Raw genomic sequence first — 16,920 nt, 5'->3', positions numbered from 1 at the left:
ACCTCTACCACTTCCGCACCAGACTATTGCCCCTCTAGCTGTTGCCCTGGCCGTCGTTCCCAGAGTGGGTGGGTCTGTGGACGTTCTAGGACTGTGGGGGCTCTTTAAACAATAGACTCTGCTGAGAGACCTACAGTTTCTGCCTCCACCCCAACCCCCACTGGTCTGCACAGTCAAAAGCAATGAGGCTTGATTTTCCCTGGTGCTGGGACAGTGAGCTTCAAGGTCTGGTGAGGAGCTGAGAATACTCCCCACATGTCCCTCCTGCCTTTTTATAACGTGTGACTGTGCTTTCTGCCAGCCTGCTGCTGCCACCACCACACTGCATCCCCTCTGCCCCAGCTCCGCCACTCTTGTCTGGATGAATATTTCTTCTTTATATCTTTGTTTGCTGGACTTCCATGTAGTTTGATTTTTTGGAACTTCTGGTTTATAGTTTTGAGGTAGTTGTATTCCTTCTTAGTTGTGGAGGGAGACGCAGGGTGTCTGTCTACACCTCTATCTTGGCTGAAAGTCCTTGATAGGCAATCTTTTTTTTTTTTTTTTTTTTTATAAGAACTTTTTAAATTAATTTTTTAACAAGGTTACTTTATTTTTATTTTACTTATCTGTTTTTAGAGAGGGGAAAGGAGAAAGAGGGAGAGAAACATCAATGTGCAGTGGCCTTCATGTGTCCCCAACTGAGGACCTGGCGTGCAACCTAGTCATGTGTCCCGACCAGGAATCAAACCAGCAACACTTGGTTTGCAGGCTGACGCTCAATCCACTGAGCCACAGCAGCCAGGTTGATAGGCAACCTTTTAATGATGTGTTTCTCAGCTTCTAATCTCTTATCAGTTTACTTTTCTAAAACACAGACCTGACTCTGTTGAACCTCTGCTTAATTTTGATGATTGAGTGGTATGCATGCTTAGTGTATTAAAAAAAAAAATTGTAATCTTTTTAAAAAGAGATAGAAAGCAAAAAAACAACTGGTACACAACTGGAAGTAACTAGTGATCAATTCCTGAAAACTGGCAAATAAGAGGTAAAGAAGCATTTATCCTGCCTTCCCAGGATGAACTGTAGTTCAGAATAATAGCTGATGACAAAGAGAAAAAAGCTGGTAAGAGGGAGTTCTTTATAGAAGATTATCATCTAGTAATGTGGAAAAGTTACAGAATTAGGGGGAACAAAATCACCATTTTGCATCCCCTGATAACATAAATCAGGCAACAATCATAAACGGATGAAAGCTTGTTGGGAAACTTCAGAATACCTGGACCCACTCATCACTGAAAATGGAACAAGCAACCGATGTTTGCCTTCTGATGTGAGGCAGTATGAAGCACTGCCAACCTGGTTTCTGGAACAAGTCTACCTCAGAAAATAAGAGGGGTGTGGAAAACTGCTGATTACAAGAAATTTAAGACAGTAACCAAATACAATTTGTGGATTTGTTTGGACCAACTGTAAAAAGCCACTTTGAGACGATCAAGGAAATTTGATTACAGATTGGAAAACAAAAGGAAGCATTTAATAAATGTATAATATGGTAAACTCCCATATTTTCTTAGAGATGCTATAGTTCGTAGGACTAAAATGTCTGGGATTTGCTCTAAGTAACTTCAGTAAGGAAAGAAAAAAAAAAGGAAAACAAATGTACCAAATCTGGACAATTACAGCTTCTGTGCTGCTTGAAATTTTTCAGTAAGACACGTACATACACAAAACGGATGACTTTTTTAAGCTAACCACAATGGTCAGACACAGTCTGGCCCTGGTCCAACCTTACCTTTGCAGCTTCATCCCTCACTCTCTACAGAAGCCTCAGTTCTAGCCTCACCACACTTTAGACAATGAAAGTAGCCACTCATTTTAAGGTATATTCTGTCTTTGTGTCCAAGCTATTTCCTCTTTCCTGTTCTTTTCCAATTGAGAAACCTTATCCTGCAAGGACTTGGTGGGAATTTACCTATGAAGTCTTCTCCAACCTAACTAGGTCTCCTGGCATCATCCTTGGTTGCTTCCAAGGAACTCTACTACTGGTAAAATTTATCTCATACTGTAGATACTCTATCTTCATCTGCCATAATGAATGTTCCTTAATGGTAGATAGCATAAAAGTTAAAGGCACAGTCTCTGGATCCAGAATACCTGAAGTCACATGATGGTTTAGTTACTGTGTAATCTTGGGCAAGTTAACGTAACCTGTCTCTGCCTTAGCTATGTTGCCCTGGCAAATAACCTCTTTGTGCCTCAGTTTTCTCATCTCTAAAATCTCACTTCAGATTAGATTAAGTGTTATAAATGGATAAGGAAGGAATTAGAACCATTTCTGACACAGTAAGTACTCAATATTAAGGATACCAAATACTTGTTAATATATAATTACTTAATATTAAAGTGTTAATTTAAGGAATAGTAATTAATAATACTAAAGGTAGGACTCTTATTTGTCCTTATATTCCTCCTCATACCTAGCTCAGTGTCTGGCACTTAGATGCTCAATAAAAGGGATAGTTTTTGGTCTTCACATTGACCTTCACTTTGACCCTAAAGCACTGGCATGGAGCCAGTGACCTGAGAGGGTCTCCATAAAGGTCTGAGGTTGGTAGCAGGTACTAAGACGGGTTGGAGAGTCTGGACTCCTAAGTGGTGGTGATGCTAAAAGAGACAAAGGCAGCAGAGTTGCTTAGTGCAGGGAGAATGTCATTTATTGACTTAGTGTTACCCCAGTCACTGGTCACTACTCTTGACTCGTAGGACAACAGGTACAGAACTGCAGGGGATCATCCCAAGCTCTGTGATCACCAGATCCACAAGCTCTGGGGGAGTCACATCATAGACCAGATTCAACAACCGTAGGGACAGGTGGTTCTGCCAGTTAGCCAGGGCCACGTGTTCTCCTCGCTCACACAGCAGATCGTCAGGGTCATCTGCAATGGAAGGTGTACCCACTTATGTCCTTTAGGAAACAAGTTGTAGTTCAACCTCCCCTCTCCCAGATCTCAGTCCCTAGAACCGTCTTTTCTGCCCTCCTGGGCCCCCTTACCTAGCTCATTAGAGACAAAGGCATCAGTCTGCACTCGCTCACAGAACTTGTATGTTTCACAGCAGACTAGTACTGGCACATTATGGGCTCGTGCTACCAGGGCCAGCTGTGCTGTCCCTACCCGTGACATCACAGATCCATTGGCCAGGAGTGCATGAGCTCCCAACAGCACCTTAGAAACCTATTTTGGAGAGAAGAGACGGGGAAAAATGTCATCTGTGATCAATGCAGAATAAGGTCCCCCACTCCTGTCCAGGTCAGCAATATTAAAACAATGACTAACAAATCTTAATGATGGCTCTTCCTGGAAAACACCTGACCAATGGCCCACTGCACCTCCCACAGGAAAACTACTCTAATGTTACTTTTGTCCTGTTCCCCTTGGTAGTTGCTAGTTTACTATAATGTTCTTTAGTAACTAAACTGTTATAATATGCTGTAGGTATTTTTCCACATTAAATATAAACAGGGCTATACAATTTTAATATTTCTAAGTAATTATGGTTATATTACTAAACACTTCTACTCCAACTTTGGAGTCCCTTTTCTCTGTCCTTACCTCTGGGAGCACATAGGAGGCTGCAGGAATCAGCAGGTAGGAGGCAGAGACCCCAGCACGGACCAGGGAGCGTAGCATGTGCTTTCCCTCCAGCCATGGCCGGCTGTCCACCACCACCACCCGAAATCGCCGGCCCTCAGCCCAAGCTTCCTGAAGAATTCGAGATACCAGCGATGAGCTGGAGTAAATGGAGAGGAGGATTCAGTTATATTACTAGCTGACGGTCAGCTTATTCCTAAAAGGCAAAAAGGATAGTCCCTTCTTCACATCATTTCACTCCCCAGTTTTCTCAGTCACAGCATCTGAAGCATACCATCCATACACCAGGATCACATCTCCATTACTGATCTTCTGATAAGCAAAGCGTGAAATTGCCCGAGCTGCAAGCACAATCTTCTCTTTCACATACCGATCAATGGATGCTCGAAGCTCTGACTTGGCCTAAATGGAGTAAGATGCTTAGAGAACAAGAAATGGATGCATTTCTTCCTGATGATATGCCAGATGCTTAAATATGTGTATGATGATGGGATCAAGGAGGAGGGAGGTTTTAAAGGGGACCCAAAGGTGGCACAAGTCAGACAGCCCAACCACTTCCTCAACCCTTGGCCTGGGCAGAATGGCCACACTATCCCTCCTAGGAGTCCTGAACATGTTTCTCAGCTCTAACCCCAGGTGCATGCCTTTGCTTATTCCTCATATTCATCACCTCCTCTTCCCGCATGGAGCTGCTCACACCCGTGATCTCCTTGTTAAGGAACTTGATGGCATTGCACATGCTTGCCGACAGGGGACGGCACTGAGTCAGGAAGCTAAAAACAAGAACACCTTACATTTGTGCAACTCTTCACAATTTACAAAGCTTTCACGTTAAAAAAAAATTCTTAAAAAAAAAAGAACAAAAAGATGAAAATGAGGTAGAAGAGCAACAGAAAAGGTACAAGAAAAGGACTAGGTGAGCTGGGAGTGGGCTTGTAGTGGTTGTCCTTACCTGAAATAGGGCTTTAGTTTATTGACTAGGTCCCTTGAGAGTTCTTCATTGGGTGGTGTTGTATAATCTTGAATCACCTGTAGCATACACAAGTTGATCAGCAAATACCCCCTAAGAAAGGTCTCTGAAATCGGGATAGGGTAAGCTTCACTGAGCAAAGTGTTCTGGGGGAGGAGTCATGTCCTCTTTTCCCCAGAGATTAATTGGGGTGAGAGAAGCTGGGTCAGTGTTGGGGAAGGTAGGGCAGGGTCATAAGAGGGAACAGGACAGGGCATACCTGCTGCAAGGCACGAAGCAGGGCAATACACCGGGCATTGGAGCCACTGACCAGGCCCTGGGAGTACTGCAGGCCAAGTCGCACCATGGCTGGGTGGATCACAGAGGATGGAATGCTGATGGGATGGCGGTGTCATACACTTTGCAAGGGAGCTTGAGCACTTACTGCCCACCTGCCCCTAATGAAAAGGAACTTCCTTCACTAGCACAAACACCCTCATTCCCACTAGACTTCTGCCTTGTGTTCATGCTTCTTCCCACAAATCCAATCTCAAATTTCCAGTCACTTTCAATATAATTATTAAAATTCCTCAGACTTAGCCCTGGCTGCTGTTGCTCAGTGGATTGAGCGCCGGACTGCGAACCAAACGGTTGCCGGTTCAATTCCCAGTCAGGGCACATGCCTGGGTTGTAGGCCAGGTGCCCAGTTGCAGGTGCACGAGAGGCAACCACACATGGATCTTTCTCTCCCTCTCTTACTCTCTCCTTTTCCCTCTCTCTAAAAATAAATACAATTTTTAAATAAAATAAAATTCCTCAGACTTAAAAAGTTATCAAAGAAGATTCTACCTCATACACTGGGTCAGAGAGTTTTGTCTGCTATACTGTGGTAGGTGGGAGAAGAGACTGACTTTGGATCCATAATCTTTTCGTGTAGGAACCTTAACAAAGTAAGGAAACAAGAGTTTAAAACTTATGAGATGAAGCTGGACAGAATGTAAACAGTGAAACTACTTTGACCCAAAAACCAGTCCTTCTCCAGGATCTCATTTTTGCCCCAAGCACTTTTCCACCCATTATCTCGTCTCCCTAGGTTCTTTCTGGCCACATACCAAACTCACTCCTACCTGTTGTCGCTCTGGTTTTTTAACAAGCCTTCTCAGAAGTGTGGGGTCATCAACCTGAGTGTGCTCAGGGATACGTTTCACTCCTAAAAAATAATGGTCATGTTTTCAAGCCTCTGTAAGTGATACTGAAAACTTGCTTTTATGGCATAAAAGACATCAAGAAAAACTGGACAGAGGGAGGGGAAGAGTAGAAGACAAAACGAGTAGGATGAGGTTGAAGGGAGAATTTTGAACTCTGGGAACCAAGACAAAGAATGGGAGACAGGAGCTGTTTTATTATGGGGAAGCCTAAGCTAACACAAGAATTAGAATCAAACAGATCTTGCAGCGAAAGGCAGATACCTGAGGGGGTTTCTCCAGCGGTGCTGGGGCAGGACTGAGTAGGTGGTCCTCCTTGCTCGCCTTTTCTTGCCTGTTTCAGGGCCCGCTCAGCCTCCTGCTTGGCTCTGCGTTCAGCACGAAGTTCAGCTTTACTCCGACTAGCTGGGACTTTTTCCCCAGCAGTGCTCAAGTGACTGTGGGGTCCTGGCAATTCTTTGGTTGGGCCTACTAAAGGTAGAAGAAAGAGCTGCCCAAACCCCAAGCAGATAACAGCTACGCTTTATTACCAACAGTTTCTCTCCACGTCTATCTAAACTTCTTTGATCTTCACTTGTTCAAACCAACTCAGTGCTGTCTCCCCACTTCTCTGCCACACATCCCTCTACCAGCTCCACACCACAGCCGGTTAAAAAACAAACAAAAACTCCCGCACCTTGACACTGGGCTGCAGGTACAACAGAACCAGTTTCTGGTTCTGCCCCCTTTTCCTCCTTCCGTTTCTTCTTCTGCTGTTTCTTTTCCTTCCGCAGCTGCAGCTTCTCTTCTTGGGTCATCTCCCTCCCTGCTGCCTAAAACAAAGAGAGAGTACTGCTCTTCTTCCCCAACATTTCCAAATGTAAACAAACACTACTGAACAATCACAAAATTCACAGAAGAGGAAGTCCCTAAACCTTCTATCCCTCATTCTACAAGGATCAAAGCTTCTTTACCAGAGTGAGAGTCACACACCATTAGGGCATTTTAGAGATAGGGGCCCCAAAATCTGGCTTTACTGAGAAATGAAACAGGGATGGCAGTTGGGACAGAATAAAGCTGATACAGCCTCCTGCATAGCGCCTGACAGGCAGCTTGGAAGGGCACCCTCACTTACCCCATGCCCAGGAGAAAGCTCTGCCTTCATTCCAGGTCCCGAGTCTGCATCAGAAAACAGGGCACAAAGTGACCCAGAGAGGCTCCGGGAGGGTTTGAGGGGACTCATACAGGGCGCAGCTAGCTGATGGGTCGGCATGTCCACGGCTGCCGCCGCAGGCAGGAAGAAGGCAGCCAAGGATTCGCGTGGGGACGCAGTGCGCGGCAGGATCAAAGGTAGGCGGAGGAAAAAGGGGGGGGAGGGGGACACCCACCCTTCCCAGGGGAACCAGCGGGTAGGCGGCTCCGGGCTGCGCCCGAGGCAGGGCAGACCAGCGTCCGGCGTGGCGCCGGAACTGAACGACAGCGCCCAGAGGACCTCAAGGCCCAGCAGAAGCCGCCCCGAAGCCCGTCGGCTCGCGTACCTATTTGTGCGCCCCGGCCCTTCGCTCACCCTTGTGAACAACCACAGCCACGGCAGCCATCACCCTCCGTCCCAGGCTCTGCCCCGCCGCGGTCCAAGGGACTACAGCGACTCCTCGGTCGACGCCTGCGGTGCTCAACCCCAAGCCGACTACAACCTGCGCCGTGCACGGGCGCGCCACCAGGCCTACGGGTGGCGACGAGGGCCACCTCTACTTGTTCTTCCAGTTCCGGCCCTCTCTTCTTGCCCTTTAAACTACAGTTCCCAGAGTGCCGGGGCGCTGCGCCCGTGAGCGGACGGACGTCCCACCGCCCTTCCCACATCCGATCCCAGACCACCGTCCCCCGCCCCCAAAATGGCGTGTGAAGCTGCGGGGACGCGCTGAGCAGCGGAGGCGAGCGTGCAGAGCCGCTGTGGCCCTCACAGTCCGGTGGGCCGGGCCCTGCCGCAGGGAACATGCACTTTTCCATTCCTGAAACCGAGTCCCGCAGCGGGGACAGCGGCGGCTCCGCCTATGTGGTGAGGAGCGGCTGGGGCCGTGTTGGGCAGGGGTGGGGATAACGGGCCGGAGCCCTCCGAGCGGCCTCCGAGGCCTGGCTGGGACTTTATATCGCGTCTCAGCTTCGTCCAGAGGTCGCCCCAGCTCCTGTAGGCCCTTTGTTGGGGCGCGTCGCCTCCTCCAGCTGGGCCGCGGCTGCTCTGGTGGGTGTCCACTGACCTCTCGATGATGGAGACTGCGACACGAGCACCCGAATTTACCCAGGACTGGTCCTGCTGCTTTGGGACCTGGCCCTGGGGAAACGGATTGACAGACCGTCGAAAGGTCTCAAGTGGAGCTGTGCCAGGCAGCTTTTGGCCGGGGTCCTCAAGGGGGTCGTCGGGATCGCAACCCTAAAACGCTTACCTGCTTTTGTGTCCTCAGGCCTATAACATTCACGTGAATGGAGTCCTGCATTGTCGGGTGCGCTACAGCCAACTCCTGGGGCTGCACGAGCAGGTGGGGTTAGCATCCCTGCCCACAGGCAGCTTCAAGCCCTTCCCTGCACCTGGGCATCGGTGTCTCCATTGTCCCCTCATTGCTTTCCTATATAGGCTGTAGTTCCCCTTTAATCACTGCAACAGGGAAGGGCCTGTGACCTTATCTTATCATTTGACATTTCTGGGGAACTCCCTAAGAAGCTTAATGTCTGCCCTGTAACTGTTCCTCCCTGTACTCACATCTTCCTTCTCTGTTCCCTGTGCATGAAAGAGCCACCTCCTCTCCCGCCCCTTTCCCCTGCCACAGCACATTCCTTCTGTCATCTGAGCTGCAACTTGGAATTCTTTTCCCTGCTCTTACAAACCATTAACCGATTTTCTTCCGGGTTCTGTGGCTCATCTCAGTGCGAGTAGCTGTTCCGGTTATCTTTATGTATCTGTGGTGCAGTGTTTCTCTGGTCTTCTCACCGGATTGTGAACTCTGTATTTGACTCAGTTCAGAGTCCTGGTTCTACTGATAACTAGCTGTGCAACCCTGAGCAAGTTACCTAATGTCTTTGGGCCTCAGTTTCTACAACTGAAAAATGGGCTTGTTGATCTGAACCCAATAAGGTTCAAGATGTTTGGTGAACACATTTAGCTATTAAATCTTTGTGTACATAAATTTTCCTTACAAAGCCCTGTGCTTCCTTTGAGGGTTCAATGAACACAGTCTTGCTAGATAGATAATCAAGGGGCTCCCTAGGACTTGGTCCCATACAAACCCTCCCCATACTGTGCAGGGGCTGACTTAAATTTAGGACAGAGGAATGGCTTTATTGGAATGCTGCCTCTGCCAAAGAAATTGTTTCCCTGATGTTCAGGGACTGAGGGAAAGGAATGGAGCCCAAAATAACATTGTGAATGTGGATGCCTATTCTTGTTTGCTATGTTCATGTGAAGGGTTGTATCTCTTTCTCTAAATAGCTTCGGAAGGAGTATGGGGCCAACGTGCTTCCTGCATTTCCCCCAAAGAAGCTTTTCTCTTTGACACCTGCTGAGGTAGAACAGAGGAGAGAACAGTTAGAGAAGTACATGCAAGCTGGTGAGTGGTTGGAGGGATCTTTCGGCTGGCTGTGTTGAGGACTATGGGTAGAAACCAGACAGCTGGTTCTGTATAAGGTCCCAAATTCTGGACATGGGAAGCCTCTTGTTTGATCTATATTTAACTAGCAAAAGTAAGTAGCATGCAAGGATGCTCTAGATACTAGCAAAGCAATTTGGGCACTAATATCTATGAGAAATACTATTATAACACGAAACAGTCTTAAAGTAATTTAAATAGGTGGAGAGAGCTTAATTTGTATCTGATACGCTTTTGATTGACTTCATTATTTCCCCAGTCCTATAGAGTAGACTCAACTAAATGGAGACTAGACAACTAAATGGCACCCAAAGGTGGGGCAGATGAAGAATTTATGCAGACAGTGAGTGAGATGAGGCCAGCTGGGGATGTGACAGGCCACCATCAGACCTGGAAATGAAGTCTGGGGGCACTTTCCAAAAAGAGAACTGGGAGGAACCAAGGAGGAGTCCTAAGTCACTGGAACATCATTCTCTTGTCCCCACAGTTCGGCAAGACCCATTGCTTGGGAGCAGTGAAACTTTCAATAGTTTCTTGCGTCGAGCGCAGCAGGTAAGGCTTTGGTTGGAACCAACATTTAAGGGAAGGCCCTTCCTGCAGGGCCACGTCACTTTAATGAGGTGACTACAGAGGAGTCATCCTGGCACCATTTTTTATGGCATTGGGTTTCTGCTGTACCAGTGAAATCAAGGAAACCCAGCCTGTAATTAAGCAGCTGAGAAGACACCAGACGGACCTAGACACCGAGAGTTGGGCAGGGGTTAACAGAATGGTGTCTTGCATTCCCAGGAGACACAGCAGGTTCCCACAGAAGAGGTCTCCTTGGAAGTGCTGCTCAGCAATGGCCAGAAAGTTCTGGTCAATGTGCTAACTTCAGATCAGACTGAGGATGTCCTGGAGGTGAGGTGCTTGTTCTGCACTACCCCTGCACCCTAGGGCCCCAAGTTTGGGGGGCGTATCATTGGAACCAGCCAGTGTGACGAGCTGTACTTCCTTCACTACCCCCAGGCTGTGGCTGCAAAGCTGGATCTTCCAGATGACTTGATTGGATACTTTAGTCTCTTTCTAGTTCGAGAAAAAGACGATGGAGCCTTTTCTTGTGAGTTTCTTTGCACTTCACTGTTTCCCTGTGTTTCCAGTAGTGAATTTGCCTCTGTCTGTCATGACATTTTCCTTTCTTCTTTTAACCCGTAGTCGTACGGAAGTTGCAAGAGTTCGAGCTGCCTTATGTGTCTGTTACCAGTCTTCAGAGTCAAGAGTATAAGATTGTGCTAAGAAAGAGGTCAGGGCTGGGCTTAGAGGAGGGGGAGGGTGCTAGAGTGAATTATTGGGCCATGTATTGAGACAGAATAATCCGGACAAGAGGCTAGCACTGGGTGTTTGTACCAGGACCCCCAAGCTTCCTCCCAGCATACTACCATTAGCCTGATAGTTCTAGATTGTTCCTGTTGTGCCCCTATTTTCCATTCTACCTCTTGCCTCACCCCAGCTTAGTCCCATTACCCCTTTCCACTCCTTGGCCTCACAGTTATTGGGACTCTGCCTATGATGACGATGTCATGGAGAACCGGGTTGGCCTGAACCTGCTTTATGCTCAGGTGAGCTTGAAGCTGCCTCAGAACCCTTTCCCTGAAAATGACTCTGGTGTCCTGTTCTGCCACGAGAACCCCTTTCGTGTCTTCTCTCAGTTCATGGGGAAGTTCCTAGAATACTGTCAGGGTACCTGGCACAACGTCTACTACTCTCCCTACTTTGTAAGCTGGTAATGGCAAAGGACTCACTGCAGAGAGTGTGGGGCTAGGGGTCAGGCTGGGTAGAGGTAACTGGAACTTGTCTGCGGACCTCTGACTGGGAGCCCTGAACCACCCACCCCCCCACCTTGTCTCCACTGTAGACGGTATCGGACATTGAGCGTGGATGGATCTTGGTCACCAAGGAGCAGCACCGGCAGCTCAAATCTCTGCAAGAGAAGGTCTCCAAGAAGGAGGTAAGCGCTGCCTGTCTCTCTCCAAGGGGCTGCTTTCTCTGAGCTGCCCTGCTTCCCCTCCTGACCCGCCCCATCTGGTGACTGGGTTTCAGTTCCTGCGGCTGGCCCAGACGCTGCGGCACTATGGCTACTTGCGCTTCGATGCCTGTGTGGCTGACTTCCCAGAAAAGGACTGTCCAGTAGTGGTGAGCGCAGGCAACAGTGAGCTCAGCCTCCAGCTCCGCCTGCCTGGCCAGCAGCTCCGCGAAGGCTCCTTCCGGGTTACCCGCATGCGGTGCTGGCGGGTCACCTCCTCTGTGAGTTGGGGTAGGAGGAAGAGGCCTTCAGGATGGGGGCCTGGCAAGCCTTGAGCTTCAGGAGTGGGCTGGGCTGCCGTGGGCCAAGGCACATGGCAGTCCGAGCAAACACAGCCTCATCTCCCTTCCTCTCCCAGGTGCCATTGCCTAGTGGAGGCACAAGTAGTCCAGGCCGGGGCCGCGGTGAGGTGCGCCTGGAACTGGCTTTTGAATACCTCATGAGCAAGGACCGGCTCCAGTGGGTCACCATCACCAGCCCCCAGGTGTGAGCCCACTCTCAGGCCTCTGGACCCCATTGCACCGCCTCTCTTAGCTACCCAAGTCTAGGGCTTCCAGGACTCCATGTGAGTGGGAGCCCTTGTCTTAGGGGTGCTGGGCGGAGGATGACAACTCTAGTCAGGCTTAGCTCTTCTCTTACCTTTAGGCGATCATGATGAGCATCTGTTTGCAGTCCATGGTAGATGAACTGATGGTGAAGAAATCTGGTGGCAGTATCAGGAAGGTAAGAAGCGTAGACCAGGCAGCTGAGTGATTGTGCTTGCTCTCCCTTGCCTTTCGTCCCAGATGTGGAGGGGAAGTGACGGGGAGTGATCCTGCCCTTATCAGTGCCTTGTATCTCCATCCCTAGATGCTGCGCCGGCGGGTAGGGGGCACCCTGAGACGCTCAGACAGCCAGCAAGCAGTGAAATCCCCACCGCTGCTTGTAAGTGTGTCAGTACCCTGGCCCCTTGCCTCAGTGTCCCCCAGTGAAGTCTCTGACACCTCTGCCTCCTCTTCCCCAGGAGTCCCCTGATGCCAGCCGGGAGTCCATGGTCAAACTCTCAGTGAGTTTCCCATGAGGATTGGTGAAGTGGGTGTTTATAGGGGATCACAGTGCAGCTCAAGTCCTCTGACCCCACTCTGCCTTTGTTACAGAGCAAGCTGAGCACCGTGAGCTTGCGGGGGATTGGCAACCCCAGCACAGATGCCAGTGCCAGTGATGTCCATGGCAACTTCGCCTTCGAGGGTATCGGAGATGAGGACCTGTGATCTCCAGTGCTAGGATGTCTGCCTTCTACCCAAGGAAAAAAACTGGCCCTAGCTGGGGGTTCTTTTCCTTCCTACCTTCCCCCTCTATCCTCTTGGCCAGGGGCCTGCTAACCTACCTTCCCTTCCCACTTGGGCTGGTCGCACAAAGGATTATCCCCTTCGGAGCTGGCCATCAATGCCAAATTAGCATTAGTATTTTGCACAAAGTCCACGGGACCATGGCTACCTGCCTTGGGGAGGAACCACAGCCCCCACCCCCCACCCCCCCCAGCTGCTTCTGGCTCTTCAGGGCCATGGGCCAAGGGGGTGGGCAGAGGTCTGTGTATGGTCTGGCCCAGCTTCCCATCATTAAACTCAGCCTGATTGCTGCCTACCTCTGGTTCCCTCTCTGCCCCTGCTCCCCCCATCACAGCATGGACTGTTGTGATAAGGGTGAGGCTCAGCTGTGCTTGCCACTGCCAATTCAGCATAGACATGGCTTTGTTAGTGTTTCCTTTATTATAAAGCACTGAAATAAGTTAAATAAACAGGTGGGAGGCTGGGCAGTTCCCCAGGCAGTTTCTCCACAGCCCCTGGAGCAGTAGAGGTAAATGCAAGGCCCTTCTCACTGAGCTCGTAAGTGCATCAGTCAGGGGAAGGCCCCCCTGGTCCATATGGGCCCCCCCTGGTTATGGAGGTTGGGCTGGTCCATATAGTGCTTATGTTAGTCTGTGTGGAGCCCCTGGCCAGCGGGGGAAGGAGAAGGTGGCTTCTGGTCCGTCTATAAAACATACAGGAAGATCAGGGCTAATCCAAATGGCCCCGGGGGAGGAGAACCTAGTTCAGGGTGAGTCTGTATGGACAGCCCGGCTACCAGTGGTGCCCAGGGCTGTCGGACCCCGAGAGCTCAAAACAGAAGTAGGGCTGTGAGGTGGTGCCCAGCCCTCAGAGGCAGACAGGCCAGGGCCTCCTGTGCCACCATGCCCGTGCACCTTCTGGTGGCGTTTGTAGTTGTCCCAGTGGCCTGTGGTGTAGGCGCAGGTGGCACAGCGGAAGGGCTTCTCGCCTGTGTGCCGCAGCATGTGACGTTTGAGGTTCATGCTCTGGTTGCAGCTGTAGTTGCAAAGGCTACACCGAAAAGGTTTGTCCCCAGAGTGAATGCGACCATGACGTTTGAGGTTGGCCAGGTTGCCACAAGCATAGGGGCAAAGGGGGCACTTGTAGGGCTTCTCTCCTGTGTGGACACGCTGGTGCCGTTTCAGGTTATCCAGATGAGCAGAGGCATAGGGACAGCGGGCGCAGCGAAAGGGCTTCTCACCACTGTGTGTCTTCATGTGCCGGGCCAGGTGATTGGGATAATGAGTGGCAAAGGGGCAGAGGCTACAGGCAAAGCCTTTGTCACTGGGGCCCTGGGGCCCCCCACTAGCACCTCCTCCTGCGTCTCCTTGCATGCAACGCCCACACATGGCAGCTCCCAGTCGACTACCCTCCCCCTCCTCCAGCTCTTGTCCGCAATTCCGGCAGGTCCAAGGGAACAGCAGCTCTGGCAGTGGTTCTGATCCAGTTCCACATAGGCTCTCCCCTTCACCCCGCAGCTGCCCACAGTCTGGCAGGAAACTGGCACCACCTGGCGGCACATGGAGGCTCAAATCTGGAAGCAGCAGAGCATCTGTGGGGACAATGAGACCTGGTGAACCCAAGTACCCCTAGGGCCACCCACTTGTGTGCCAGGCTCTTTGGTCCCCAGCATTTTACCTTCAGGTCGCCGGGGCACTGCCCCCTCCTGCTCTGTGGGACTACTGGGAGGCCGGGTTGGACGAGGAGCACAGCAGCGGAAACCACAGGTCGGGCAGGGAGGAGTGGGGGGCCCTGCATGGGTGCGTTGATGCCGCCTCAGGTTGCCCAGGCTGCTGCAGGCAAAGGGGCAGTGGGGACAGCGGTAGGGCTTCTCGCCAGTATGGGTGCGGGTGTGTCGTGTCAGGTTGACGAGCTGGGCTGAGGCGTAGGGGCAGCGGCCACAGCGGAACGGCTTCTCCCCGCTGTGTGTCTGCATGTGCCGCTTCAGGTGGCTCGAGTAGTGGGACACGAAGGCGCAGAGGCGGCATGAGTATAGTAGCCGTGGGGGCAGCGGGGCCCCCCCACCCGGCCCTCCTGACCCACAGCACGGCCCCTCACCTGTCGGCCCCCCACACAGCTGGCAGGCTGGGCCTGGCCTCTCACCCCTGGCTTCCCCTGGACCCCTGGCTGGCTCCTCAACTTCACTCTCGGCACTTAGTGCCCGGCCACCCCCAGACTCGTCGTCGCTCAGCCCATAGGGAAGCCCAGGCCTGGCTGCCAGAGAGTCTCCTGGTGAGGCAGACATGAGAAGAGACATCAGTGTTGGGTAGGACCAGACGCCAAACGCCCTTTTCTTACTTGCGGTCTTCCTGTTTGCTTGGCCCCACCCTTCTCTTCCATTCAGTGATCCCAGAAATTAAATATAAACTGTCTACTGCGGATCCTAGACTAACCTAGTGAAGACAAAGTTGTGCCTAGATCTACTTAAAGGAAAAAGATCAAGGGCTCACAGTGGACCACAGATGGAAATGAATCAATAATGTAATTAACGGATTCTTAGGATTAAGAGTAAAAATACACCAGGCAGAGGCCTGAGACCTCTTTCTAAGCTTTATATTAGTAATGCCCCTTTTAGTATGGACCTTATAAAAACTCAAAAGTGAGGCAAAACTTGGAAGTAGAAATGAAGTAATGCATGTAATACCACTTGTAAGGCTAAAGGATGGATTCTTTTACATGGGTTCCTTCACTGACTTTCAAAACATCCTTCAACAAATTAGGATGGGGTAATGCTAAGATCACAGGGAAGAGGAATGTAGAAAGATACTTGAAGGTAGAGACAAAAACCTCAATACTAAAGGAGCGTATGCTGCAGGTGAAAGGGATGTTAGGCGTAAGTACTAGCTTGAATGAGAAGTTGCTTCCCTAAACCTCTCAAGTGAATTCACGTAAGGAATGGGCTATGGAGTGGAACAAGGTTATCAAAAGGGCATTTACTTTTAACCAGTGACTTGTCCACTGTCCTAGTCATACCACCTTTGGACCAGGCCCCAGGACTTCACCTCAGCAAAGTGATGGAGCTGAGTGGACAATTAAGCAAGTGAAGAAATCTAGCTCACATCTAACCTAAACCAGCCCTAGCTTGTGGCAGGAAACAGTGCTGTGCTCACGGGCACCAAACCCTACTCCGCCTCCTGAAGGGCTGGGGTTCCAGTGATCACCAGTCCTTATCCAAGTCACCAAAACCCACCTTCAGAGTCTCTCTCGAATCCCATGAGCTGGTCGCTGCTGCCGTCACCTTCCTCCTCTTCCTCTTCCTCCTCAAACTCCAGATCCTGGCCTAGTAGCAAATCACTCTCCAATACTAGGGCCCCAGGTCCTTCATCGAGGGAGTCTTCGGTATCCACTGAAGAGGGGAGGGGACTTGTAGATTTTCCCTCAGGTGCCCATTATTTGCACCCGGGAAGGCCTGACCTACAGGGCCACAGTGCCCAGACCTCTGGACCCTTCAGGGTTCCTTTAGTTTCCTCGGTGGGAAACTAGTTCAGATCGCCCACCCCATCCCTCAGGAGTCCCCTTCCACCACGACCTGACCCACCCCATTGACCCCATACCCGCTCCTCCCCACATCGCGGCCCCTCACCCCTGACCTTTGACCCCCTCGCATTTCACCGGCTGCGGGTGGCTTTGCTTCCTTCGGGGCATCGTGACCGGCTCCAGCCCGACTTGCCTCTGGCCTGCGGCCGCCCGGCCCCGCCCCTCCCAGTTCGGCGCTCCGCCTGCCTTTCCTCTCAGGGCCCACGGTCCGCGCCCATACAGCGGCGCGGGCCCAGGGCAGCCCCCGGCCCTGGCCCCGGCGCCCAGCTCAGGCCGCTCCCGCCGCCGCCGCGTCCATTCATGGAGCCCCCTCCCCCCCTACGAAGACCAGCTGGTACCTCCGTGCTCGCTTCCGCTTCCGCTACCGCGGAGGCTCACGGGCCCCGTAGTCCGCGGAGAACGAGCAACAAGGTTTTCACAGCGTGACCAGGAAGTGATTGTGACGAAAGGAAGTGGGAGAACCAACCAGACCACAGAGAAACCGGCAGGCAAGGGCTGGAGTCCGGCCCCGGGTTCGTCTTAGGGGCCCCCGGGCAGGTCCTGATCCCTCCGTGGAGGAACGAGATTATTCC

At 51.1% G+C, this 16,920-nt stretch overlaps 3 protein-coding genes across 7 annotated transcripts; 1 reads left to right on the top strand and 2 right to left on the bottom strand.

The window, feature by feature from the left end:
* Nucleotides 1-2,674: 2,674 nt before the first annotated feature.
* EIF2B4 (eukaryotic translation initiation factor 2B subunit delta) lies at nt 2,675-7,502 on the bottom strand. 4 transcript variants are annotated; one of them, XM_090281011.1, is made up of 13 exons: nt 7,333-7,502; nt 6,901-6,944; nt 6,463-6,598; nt 6,051-6,257; nt 5,709-5,791; nt 5,431-5,522; nt 4,862-4,976; nt 4,585-4,661; nt 4,303-4,405; nt 3,907-4,034; nt 3,594-3,771; nt 3,035-3,215; nt 2,675-2,918 (listed from the first exon to the last, which is right to left on the bottom strand). In XM_090281011.1, exons 1-13 carry the CDS (start codon nt 7,361-7,363, stop codon nt 2,719-2,721), a joined length of 1,575 nt encoding a protein of 524 aa, XP_090137137.1. In that variant the 5' UTR covers nt 7,364-7,502; the 3' UTR covers nt 2,675-2,718. The 4 variants fall into 4 exon arrangements, with proteins under 4 accessions (XP_090137137.1, XP_090137138.1, XP_090137135.1 ...); XM_090281012.1 differs by having other exon boundaries at nt 6,051-6,254; XM_090281009.1 differs by lacking the exon at nt 7,333-7,502 and having other exon boundaries at nt 6,901-7,114.
* Nucleotides 7,211-13,088, top strand: SNX17 (sorting nexin 17). Its single transcript, XM_090281015.1, has 15 exons — nt 7,211-7,821; nt 8,225-8,299; nt 9,247-9,364; nt 9,891-9,955; nt 10,193-10,303; nt 10,412-10,502; nt 10,598-10,685; nt 10,932-11,001; nt 11,298-11,390; nt 11,483-11,686; nt 11,824-11,949; nt 12,111-12,188; nt 12,315-12,389; nt 12,469-12,510; nt 12,602-13,088. The coding sequence occupies exons 1-15, from the start codon at nt 7,759-7,761 to the stop codon at nt 12,713-12,715; spliced, it is 1,413 nt and encodes a 470-aa protein (XP_090137141.1). The 5' UTR covers nt 7,211-7,758; the 3' UTR covers nt 12,716-13,088.
* A 106-nt stretch (nt 13,089-13,194) lies between these two features.
* On the bottom strand, nt 13,195-16,721 carry ZNF513 (zinc finger protein 513). Of its 2 annotated transcripts, none has more exons than XM_090281014.1 (4): nt 16,687-16,721; nt 16,002-16,157; nt 14,450-15,040; nt 13,195-14,363 (listed from the first exon to the last, which is right to left on the bottom strand). In XM_090281014.1, the coding sequence occupies exons 2-4, from the start codon at nt 16,024-16,026 to the stop codon at nt 13,537-13,539; spliced, it is 1,443 nt and encodes a 480-aa protein (XP_090137140.1). In that variant the 5' UTR covers nt 16,027-16,157; nt 16,687-16,721; the 3' UTR covers nt 13,195-13,536. The 2 variants fall into 2 exon arrangements, with proteins under 2 accessions (XP_090137140.1, XP_090137139.1); XM_090281013.1 differs by lacking the exon at nt 16,687-16,721 and adding an exon at nt 16,402-16,660.
* Between the last annotated feature and the right edge of the window lie 199 nt (nt 16,722-16,920).

Source organism: Furipterus horrens, unplaced genomic scaffold (assembly GCF_987537825.1).
Source record: "Furipterus horrens unplaced genomic scaffold, mFurHor1.1.pri manual_scaffold_6, whole genome shotgun sequence".
Classification (NCBI taxonomy): Eukaryota; Metazoa; Chordata; class Mammalia; order Chiroptera; family Furipteridae; genus Furipterus; species Furipterus horrens.
The sequence above is the reverse complement of the archived record's forward strand: the minus strand, read 5'-3'. Positions and strand labels throughout refer to the sequence as shown.